Raw genomic sequence first — 9,827 nt, 5'->3', positions numbered from 1 at the left:
GAGACTGAAACAATTTTCAAAACCTATTGCTGCGTTTCATATACGACAACCGTTCAAATGATTTAATTTAAAAATTGCGATAAACAAATGAATATGCAAAGCGATAGAAACTTTAGTGATTTTGTTAGCATACATTTTGTAAAACTTGCGAATAATTACTGTAGATTTTCAAGCTCAAGATTGCGTGAAACATGACTCAATCGGAAGACATCAAGTACAGTGAAGTACAGTTGAGTACAGTTTTGAAGACGATCCTGATCGAGTGTCTAGGAACGTATTTTAGGATGACAACATGGTTTGTGGAACTCCAGTTCTGAACGTTCGTGACCGTTCGCGCCACCATCGCGTTCGATTGCGACACAATATTTGAATATATATAGTTATTTTGCATCACTTATGCTAATTTTCACGTTTTTTGGAGGGATTTCACTAATTATGATTTTTCCGCTTTTCAACCCTTGTTTATCTCCTTCCTTATCCAGCCTTAGAAGAGTAAAGATGTGCGCGCTTTAACTTTCGAACTTTGTGATTTATACCACAGCAAGGCAACACTGATCTATATACTAGTATATTAGTATATAGATCAGTGCAAGGCAATTATGTCTTCACACGCCACAGAAGATTCCTCCCACCAACTCACGTATTAGAAAGAGAGACATTGACTCTTGCTATTGTTCTCCTTCCCTTGTGTCGGCTCGTCCTCCTATAAATCGCGTAGCTATATATGTCATGCCTATGTATATACATTACTGTTTGTCAGTGTTTTAAGATGGCTGACTTGAACGAGAAGTTGTTAGCAGAACTCCTCAAAAAACCAGGAAATAACGTGTGTGCGGATTGTGGAGCAAAGAGTGAGTGAATTTGTCAAGAAGATTTAAATATGTTAGTGCATCGCGATATAAAACATCGTGAAGGATTTGCTTAGCATCGCATAAACTATTTAGTATTCACCGTTTCGTTTACATTTAAGTATAAGGCAATCTGATTACATTTGAAAACATTACACACAATTGAAAGTGTTGTCAAGTGCAATGAAAGATAATGTTGTTGTTATTATTAGTATATTATTTAATACTAATAGTATAGCATTAGTATACTGCTACCACTTAAAAGACTTATTTAACAAAACAAATGAAATTTTATTTACTCTTAAGCTTCTTAATTATTGCGTCCACAATGCATCTTATAGTGTAGAAAAGATATTAAAAATGATCTATCATACTTAAAAAAAATTTAAATTACATCTGTATCTAATAAAGAAATTTCACTTACATAGTCTTTTTGTTTGTTATGTTTATTCACCTTTCTTATTACAACACATTTCTCAAAGAATGCTTAGTTACATTGTTACTTTATCATTTATTATTCAATAGTTATTCAGAAGTATTATGGTCAATTATGAAAATATTATAAATACTCCAATAAAAAGTTTTGAAAAAAATTGTTTTGATGTAGACAGTTGTAATTGAATTTCAGATCCAGAATGGGCTTCTTATAACATAGGAATATTTGTGTGCACAAGATGCGCTGGCATACATAGGTCAATGGGAGCACATATTTCTAAAGTGAAACACTTGAAATTAGACAGGTGGGAGGATTCTCAGGTGAATAGAATTAGAGAGGTTGGTAATGTTGCTGCTAGACTTCATTACGAAGAACGTGTACCACCGTGCTATAGGAGACCAAGTCCAGATGCACCGCAGTAGGTTGTCATTCATGCATTTAAATTACTGAATTAAAGAACAGAGTTTATTGGAAATAATATTTTCTAATCGACAGAGTATTGGTGGAACAATGGATAAGAGCAAAATACGAAAGGGAAGAGTTTTGTCATCCTGAAAGGCAGAATCATTACGTTTCAGGTTTCATGGAAGGGTTCTTAATGAAACGCGGCAAAGAAGATTCACGTTATCATCCTCGGAAATTTGTTCTTTGCGAAGCGGATGATACATTGAAATATCATGTTAAAGAAAACAAGGTCTACAAATATTGATTATTACAGAACTCTGTAAATGTTGTGCATATTATCAATGTTCTTGAAAATATTTTTTTTCTTTTCGTTAGGAGCCAAAAGCTGTTCTTAGAATATCAGAGTTGAATGTAGCTTTCGCTCCACCCAAAACTGGTAATCAAAATAGTCTACAAATATCATTTATGAAGGATGGTACAACGAGACATATCTATGTGTACCACGAAGATTCAGAAGTGATCACTAATTGGTATCTAGCGATACGATGCGCGAAGCTTCATCGTTTAAAGGTTGCATATCCAGGAGCAACCGAAACCGAGTTACTGTCGCAACTTACCAGAGATTTTTCACGGGAGGGTTTTCTGTGGAAAACTGGCCCTCGACATACCGATGGTTACAAAAAGAGGTGGTTTACGTTAGATGGACGAAAACTAATGTATCATGACGATCCAATGGTATGTACATACGTATAGTATGTATTTATACGTATAACACATATAGTAATACAATTTATACTATACGAAGGATGCACATCCAAAAGGGGAAATTTTTTTGGGTCATTCTTCGGAGAGTTTCGCCGTGAGAACCGGAGTACCGCCGGGTGCGAAAGATCAAGGCTTTTCGTTTACTCTTGAAACACCAGACAGAACCTATCTTCTTTCTGCTCAAAGCGAAGATGACAGAACACAGTGGATGAATGTAATACAAAAGGTCATAGAAAAGCCTCTTACTCCACAAGATGCAACCGGTAAGTTTTACTGAAATGCGAGTTCTTGTGTGGTGACATTGTTTATAATTGAATATTTGTAGTGGCGGCACGTCTTATAAGAAAACGCACAGCTAGTGGAACAATGAACATATTTTCTTCTACAAGGTAGGGCTGGATCCCTCTTAGGTGCCTTTCCTAATTGTTAAAAAATGAACATTACTTAGATAAATGAATTGGGCTGTTGTATCGAGAGATTATAAAAAAGAAATAGACTACTCGACATGCATGGCGAATGGATGACGTGCTGTGATCGTATAATGCCATCGAGTCACACGCGTGCCCCTCCCCCTATACACAACACATATATTTATTCGTAACCATTAAAGTGTGGGTGTTCATGTAAATTCACATTTTTGCAGATCGCTTTATGAAAGCTGGAATTACTCGTAATTTAATGTATTATGCTGTAAATCTACAAAATTCACAATCTAATAATCGTTATATCGTAACATCTTATGCATATATAAAGTATTATAAAAACATTGTGAAATTTAAACGGAATTTAAAGAATAATGCAGATAGTTGATGTACAAGTACTATTATGTTGCATTCAGAGACAAATTTTTCTACATGCAAATTTGTATTAATTTACAATGAAAAATCAGTTGTTTCCGATTTGATGGTAAAGTATTCAATATGTGTATATATGCATAAGACCAAAGAAAATGGATTGTAAACGGATTACAATACATTCTCCGACGATACTTTTATCACGTAATGCTTTTCGCTTGCTGTCGAATCAAAGTTGACAGTATTATGCACTATATCATGAAAATTTTTTACTTAACAGTATCATTATCTATACGGTATTTATTAGCTGATAGTTGAAAACTTACAGTTTTATAGGACATGTAACAATTTTGATTTGGAATTTTTCAGTAAACATTATGTAGTGAAATATGCAAACAGAAGTGACGAAACGTTAATTAAAATACTGATTCGCAGTATTTTCACATTTTTCGTTAAAAGACTACGAGTAATAATAATTTTAAGTACAAAAGTAATAAATTTCTGAGGCCTAGTGGTTGATTTCTACATACGATTGCAAAAGAAATAAGAAACGCGTCGAGTCCGGGTCGAATTCTTTTGTAAACAACGTATTGCTATACATACGCATATGTTGTGTGAGTTTGATTCGTTTATGACTTTTGTACAGGTAATATACATTATCTTCGCGTAGTATGCATCTTATTTTTTTTTATTGCCTTGAATAAGAAATACTTTTCGTACACAAGTAATGTAGATGTCTAGTAAGAATAATTCTACTCCTATACAATATAAAACATTAAAAAGACTGCGTTGAATGAAGAGACTAATACACTCTACATGTATGTACGATGTTACGAGTATATTCGTACGTATAAATATTTGCGCGTACATATATATAAAGTGGGACAAATAAAAAGTATCTTAACTGTTTCAAAGATGAAGGTTCATATTTTAAATAAGAACGGTTATACATTAATAATACATTTTAAAAGCAGTAATCATTTCGTTTCGCTAATAAATTGTTTCGTTTTAAACCAAGCTTAATGCTCTACGTCGCGCAAACTTTCATGTAACGTTATAAAATATTTGTTCGTGTACACACCTAAACGTTTCCGAAATATTTGATTGTACACCGAGGTATATAATAGTAAATAGTGTAGATACTTTCATATTAACACACTGTCGGCCGGTCATCTATAAATAGATGTTAACAACTAAACTTAAACGGCCGGTCGTTCAAAAATAGATTTTTACGGACGTTGACACTGTTTCATTGGTCAGTTTTTAGTGAAATTTTCGTAAACACGGACGTGGCATAAACTTTCTGTACTTTCTTTTAATATATCATAATACTTTTGTAACAATTTTCCTTAAAATGGAAAGTGATGATGAGGGTATGTAGGACAATTTACCAGATATATCGGAAACTACTGAAAATGTTGATTCTGTCTGCCACAAAAAATCGTCGACCGATAGTGTGTTAAGGCATAAAAATATTTTATACGCTTTACAGAAAATGTCTGTTTAAATGATATTTACTTAACAGAAACTATAACAGAAATTTCATTACTTCTTACACATATCACGATAATATCTATTATCTAATATCTATTAATATACGTACAACAGACTTACTATTTTTTACAACTAAAAAACCACAATTAACTTAAAATTTATTGCAAAAGATACGAGAATACTGTTCCTTTTGTCGATGTGTTGAAGTATTACTCTATCGTGCTTGTATATGTAAGTATTGCGAACAGAATTAACTGCATAAAATTTAGCAGTGAAAGCCAGAAAGTTATTCAGAATTCTATTTTTTAAATACGTATATTTGTACCCTCGGGTTACGATGCCAAGAACGTTATAGAGTTATCGTAAAATATTTTCTAAATCTAATGTAAAAATATTTTTGTTCTTAGATATGTTTTCATACGCAGTGTTTCTTTCGTCGTTAAAAGTTGCTAATAAATTAATTTACGCAAGACGAGATTGAAATGTGCCTATTAAAATATATATGTTCATTGTTGTACATCATTTACAAGTGCACTAATGCAGAAGTGTTTGATATACTACTCAGTTCGACACGAGAAGTTAATACTTAATCTTATTATTCGGGTTACACTCGGATAAAGGTACGCTTTTCAAGTAACAAAGAATATTCACCCAACAAAACGCCGCAACGCTGACGAACGACACTCGCAACGCCGGCGGTATTAGTGAGAAATTTAAGAATTGCACCGGCAACCAGTACATACAAGAGGTCTGAAAGCAAGATACAATTATTAACTGCGAATTGGTAAAACGTTTACAAAAAGTACGAAGTTTTCTTTGTACCTTGAACGTTTGAAGGAACTTTGCTTTACATTCACCGAGAACGTCTGTTTTGCTCTCCATTAGGCTCATACCTAAAATATTCAGAAAAATGATGAACAGACTATATAGATACGAAAGAAGTACAAGACGAAGTAAAGAACATTATACGCACAGATAAAAAATACCACAACTAATGGCGGTGTAAGAATGAATTGGTCAACGAAAAGTTTCACTAGAACGACCTTCATTGCCTGACCTTTGTAGAACGTATCCAACCATTTATACCTGATGAAAAGTAGAATTTTCGTTAACTAATTTTCCGTCGATTTTCATCATACGGAAAGATGAAAATGTTTCGCCAAGCCGACTGATCGTGTGAATGATTTTTGACAATTTTACATAAACGATATGTGCAGCGATATAAATGATAAAAGCAGAATGAGCTCACCGATGGTGATACATCGAGAGAAGATCGACGTGCCGGCGAATGCATTTATCGTGCGATCAATCGTCGACCGGCAGTGTGATAACGATGCCCATAATAAAAGGCGTGTAGAATCGATTCTGTCGTCAAAGTTGACGACTACCTAACATCCAGTTATTTACAATACTACAGCCGGTTTAATTTTCATACATATGGACATGTATATGTACTATTATTGTTGCTACCATTTTCATCAGCAGCAGCATTACTAGCAGATTATAATAGTTGGTTTAAATACATTTATTATTTCTCTTTCATTCAGAACTCAAATCCGAGACAAAAATTGTTGTTCGATGATACTGAAATAAATCGATTTAGTAATTAATATTTCATGTGTCCCCTTATGTGTCCGATCGATTTACTAGAAAATTAGACGATAATATTCGATGTGTACGCGGACGTAATACAGAATGGTGTGTTAAAGCGGGAGCGACCGTTAAGTGTTATAAAGCGTGCAATGAGGAAGTATGGTATATTGACACGCGTGGATACCATCCGTGCAGCACTGGCCCTGCTATGAAGCAACCGTAGATAGCGTATCGCTTAAGTTGAGCCCAATTATAATTCCTTGATTGCGTCAAACTATCGTCGTCCGATAAACCTAAAGTCTCGTTGAATCGTCTCATCCAAACCAGTGGCCGCGTATTGGCATCGATTGTGTTCACCTGTTCCACCCTCTCCGGCACCGGGGACGGTAATGAAGACTACAATTATGACGAATCTCTTGTTTGATGTGTATTTTTTATGTTAAAAGAAAACGATTACCTTTACTGCTCTGTTATAGGTTTGTTGAGCGAACTCGGCACCGGTGTAAAAGGATCCATATATTATAGAGTTGAAGAGCAACGGTCTTTTCTGAGCTGAAATCTTCAACTTCCGTAATATTCCTGGTACAGCCATGATCGTTTACCAGCCTCTGAGTGATGAAAAAATTTGTCTCACTTTATCTTCCAATCCTTGCGGTTCCTGTAAATGAATAGTATAACACGTTACACACGAGTCAACCATAAAAGTTTGCCGTTTTTGCGTACAACATAAATGTCTTATTAGAATTTCTTTTCACTATCGATTGTTGCGTACACCATCGCAGCGAGATTATTACAGATTATCGCGACATCCATATCCTGCTTTTAACGGAATGATTCGATAAAGAAGAACAGGCAACGAACTGCATGCGACTTTAATTGTAATGCAACAAGCGCTGCAGGACATACAAATGTATATATAGTTGAGAAATGGTATACATATATATACACTTGTAGTATGGAGGAAACAAACAGTACCTACCGCAATGCGACAAATTTTTGCAAATAACAAAGAAATAACGAAAGTAACATTAACGTTCAGTAGCGAAATAGAAAAGTGAATTAATTAATAGTCAATAATACCGTTTTTTTTCGATAAAAAATTTAATTTTTCACTGTTTTTCCTCACGAGTGTGCTTCAGTAAGTATATCTCAACTTTCGTCTTTCTTTCCACGGTAAATCTTACTTTTGATCACATTTTCATTTATTGTCGAAATTGTGTAAACAGGTAGGTGCAAAAATATATGTACGTATTCGCGAGTATTCGTTTTAAACTGGCTCTCTTTTATAATAGTCGTTACTGTCTCTTTCTACGAATACTCGTTATCGAGCATCACGCGTTTCTGTTTCACAATTATTCAGGATGGTATTACGTATGTTTCGACGGAATTTTAAAAATTTCACTTAATTTATTGTATAATGTATCCTATTTTAATCGTTATGAAATATTTTTAAAACGTTGAATAATTTTTATTATAGCTTGCATCTCACTTTTCCAGTAGCGCTGATATGGAAACACGTGTCAATACATTTTCGATCTATACGAGGAAATGATCCTCTTTGCTGTGTTAACACAAATACATTGGACCTTATTATTTTAAGACGATTGTTGAATCAATATTGCCAAAAAAAATTACGCTATTTCAAATTATGCATTGCTGTATATCACATTGTTATATTTATGTTACTGTACTATTTAATCAGTATAAAAATTTACTTTTGTCTCAATAACTGAATAATCATCCGGTTCGAGTAAAAAAGATCGTCGCTTATAACAATTATATTTCAGTATATAAAATGAACTGGTTTTTCAACCATTTCATATTCAGGAAATAACGATTAAAATTTGAAAAATCAGGAATGTACTAACCTATATAACTTCATCCGCAAACAAAGTATTTGTTCTTTACTTTGAATGTATTATCGATTGTCTAATGAACTGAGAAGTATCGGTACACTTGAAATACTGCTCCGCAGAAGATACGTACGCGACACTACACGTGCACCCGGCTACGGTCACTTACATCTAATCAAAACCAATCACGTCCCGGTTGCGTCAATTGGAAGCAATTCTAACACAGAGAATTATTTGTTATCACCAAAGAATATAGATGTCGTGTTAATGATACACATTTAATTGTGTATAGTATTTTGTTTTGTTTTGTGGTATAAGAAAATGAGATTTGTAATAGTCACAAGATATTTCTTGCTATGTTCAATCTAGTAGAAGTTTTCTAATGTTACAAACACGATTCTTCTTCTTTGTAGACGTCGTAGCTAATTACACCCATAATTTCAGAGTATAGCCACTCTCTCCATTCTTGATTTACATTTTTCTCAAGGGTATATTCCTCAAAAACCTGACTTTTCTCTATCTAGTTGTAAATATAAATCATTAGTATCGATTGTCAAGTTACATACTAATTGTTCAGAATATTTTGCGGAAGTTACCTCTTCAAATTTTAATTTTTTGAACATTTTAATACTCTTTTCATTGCTGAATTTGATCTTTGCTGTGTATGTAGTCACCTTCAATGTGTCAATTCCTAATAAAAAAAACATTCTATTTCCCTTAAAGATACAATGTATGCGTATGGAGATGATAAATTAATGCAAAGGATATACCATATAGTAACATTAAAATCATTGCTTCCCAACCCCTCTTCTTGTTCCTATAAGCAATATCTGCTATCATAATCTCAGCTTCAGCGCTTTTCGGATCATCCAGATTATTGAAAAACAAATTTGTATCACCGATCATGGCTTCTAAAACTTATCTGTGTTACCAGAAAATATAACCAGAAATATAGAAAATCAGTTAAAGTATTCTATACCTATTTCGTTGGAGGTTGTAGAAAAGATGCTTTTTTCTAAAATAATGAAGGTACACTCTGTAACACATAAGGACATATAATTAGCATCGGATTCGGTGTCTAGCAGGAGACGGTTACTCACTGTCTTGGTCTTGATGCCATCGCTGTTGCATCTGAAATTCTTCTTCTAAAGTCAAAGCTTCTGAGCCAGTAAAATACTGTAGTTCTACCGATTTCATCCATTCGTGATACCTAAAAAAATAATGATAAATAAAAAATCGATAACACAACCGAAGGATCTATTTAACAGACGATTTAAAAATGGCGGATATTCGTGTTAGTTCATAATACTGTCGATAATCTGTTAGAAGTGTACGATACCAGCCTTCTAACATGTTTTTTCTTATAAGGTATTAAAATCACGTTTGATCCAATAATCCTGGTGGCCTCGTTGTCTTTCATAGTTGAAGAGAAATTGATACTGCAGCTATCAAGGAAATGTAACGACTGCGAGCTTTAAATTTAAAGAGGTTACGTCCATCTTTCTGCCATATTGGATGCAAACTTTGCACCGATATGATCTAGGGTTCTCACAACAAGTATATAAATCCATATATCTTTTTCTCCTGCTACTTGTAATTGTAACTCAAGACATATTTGTCGAAGGATAAAACGATTCCA

General features: G+C 33.9%; 3 protein-coding genes across 3 annotated transcripts; 1 reads left to right on the top strand and 2 right to left on the bottom strand.

The window, feature by feature from the left end:
• The first annotated feature begins 750 nt into the window (after positions 1–750).
• Positions 751–3,050, top strand: LOC107193279 (arf-GAP with dual PH domain-containing protein 1-like). Its single transcript, XM_015582684.1, has 6 exons — positions 751–851; positions 1,477–1,702; positions 1,780–1,978; positions 2,065–2,424; positions 2,495–2,717; positions 2,780–3,050. The coding sequence occupies exons 1-6, from the start codon at positions 770–772 to the stop codon at positions 2,845–2,847; spliced, it is 1,158 nt and encodes a 385-aa protein (XP_015438170.1). The 5' UTR covers positions 751–769; the 3' UTR covers positions 2,848–3,050.
• Positions 3,051–4,892: 1,842 nt separating this feature from the next.
• LOC107193052 (mpv17-like protein) lies at positions 4,893–8,394 on the bottom strand. The gene is made up of 6 exons (XM_015582435.1): positions 8,204–8,394; positions 6,793–6,993; positions 6,520–6,731; positions 5,716–5,828; positions 5,565–5,635; positions 4,893–5,492 (listed from the first exon to the last, which is right to left on the bottom strand). Exons 2-6 carry the CDS (start codon positions 6,925–6,927, stop codon positions 5,322–5,324), a joined length of 702 nt encoding a protein of 233 aa, XP_015437921.1. The 5' UTR covers positions 6,928–6,993; positions 8,204–8,394; the 3' UTR covers positions 4,893–5,321.
• A 108-nt stretch (positions 8,395–8,502) lies between these two features.
• Positions 8,503–9,827, bottom strand: LOC107192281 (N-acetyltransferase 9-like protein). Its single transcript, XM_015581500.1, has 6 exons — positions 9,532–9,827; positions 9,289–9,398; positions 9,168–9,224; positions 8,959–9,099; positions 8,785–8,879; positions 8,503–8,708 (listed from the first exon to the last, which is right to left on the bottom strand). Exons 1-6 carry the CDS (start codon positions 9,606–9,608, stop codon positions 8,574–8,576), a joined length of 615 nt encoding a protein of 204 aa, XP_015436986.1. The 5' UTR covers positions 9,609–9,827; the 3' UTR covers positions 8,503–8,573.

This window comes from Dufourea novaeangliae, unplaced genomic scaffold (genome assembly GCF_001272555.1).
Source record: "Dufourea novaeangliae isolate 0120121106 unplaced genomic scaffold, ASM127255v1 scaffold7, whole genome shotgun sequence".
Taxonomy (NCBI): Eukaryota; Metazoa; Arthropoda; class Insecta; order Hymenoptera; family Halictidae; genus Dufourea; species Dufourea novaeangliae.
The sequence above is the reverse complement of the archived record's forward strand: the minus strand, read 5'-3'. Positions and strand labels throughout refer to the sequence as shown.

What these genes read in the sequence shown, in the direction of transcription:
- LOC107192281 (XM_015581500.1), bottom strand. Translation starts at nt 9,608, where the DNA reads ATGAAAGACAACGAGGCCACCAGGATTATTGGATCAAACGTGATTTTA. An exon ending in ATGGCATCAAGACCAAGACA is followed by an intron (nt 9,225 to 9,288) that starts GTGAGTAACCGT and finishes TATGTGTTACAG; the next exon opens with AGTGTACCTTCATTATTTTA. An exon ending in TACAACCTCCAACGAAATAG is followed by an intron (nt 9,100 to 9,167) that starts GTATAGAATACT and finishes GATAAGTTTTAG; the next exon opens with AAGCCATGATCGGTGATACA.
- LOC107193279 (XM_015582684.1), top strand. Translation starts at nt 770, where the DNA reads ATGGCTGACTTGAACGAGAAGTTGTTAGCAGAACTCCTCAAAAAACCA. An exon ending in TGCGGATTGTGGAGCAAAGA is followed by an intron (nt 852 to 1,476) that starts GTGAGTGAATTT and finishes ATTGAATTTCAG; the next exon opens with ATCCAGAATGGGCTTCTTAT. An exon ending in TGTATCATGACGATCCAATG is followed by an intron (nt 2,425 to 2,494) that starts GTATGTACATAC and finishes TACTATACGAAG; the next exon opens with GATGCACATCCAAAAGGGGA.
- LOC107193052 (XM_015582435.1), bottom strand. Translation starts at nt 6,927, where the DNA reads ATGGCTGTACCAGGAATATTACGGAAGTTGAAGATTTCAGCTCAGAAA. An exon ending in AGTTGTGGTATTTTTTATCT is followed by an intron (nt 5,636 to 5,715) that starts GTGCGTATAATG and finishes TGAATATTTTAG; the next exon opens with GTATGAGCCTAATGGAGAGC. An exon ending in AGTTCCTTCAAACGTTCAAG is followed by an intron (nt 5,493 to 5,564) that starts GTACAAAGAAAA and finishes TCTTGCTTTCAG; the next exon opens with ACCTCTTGTATGTACTGGTT.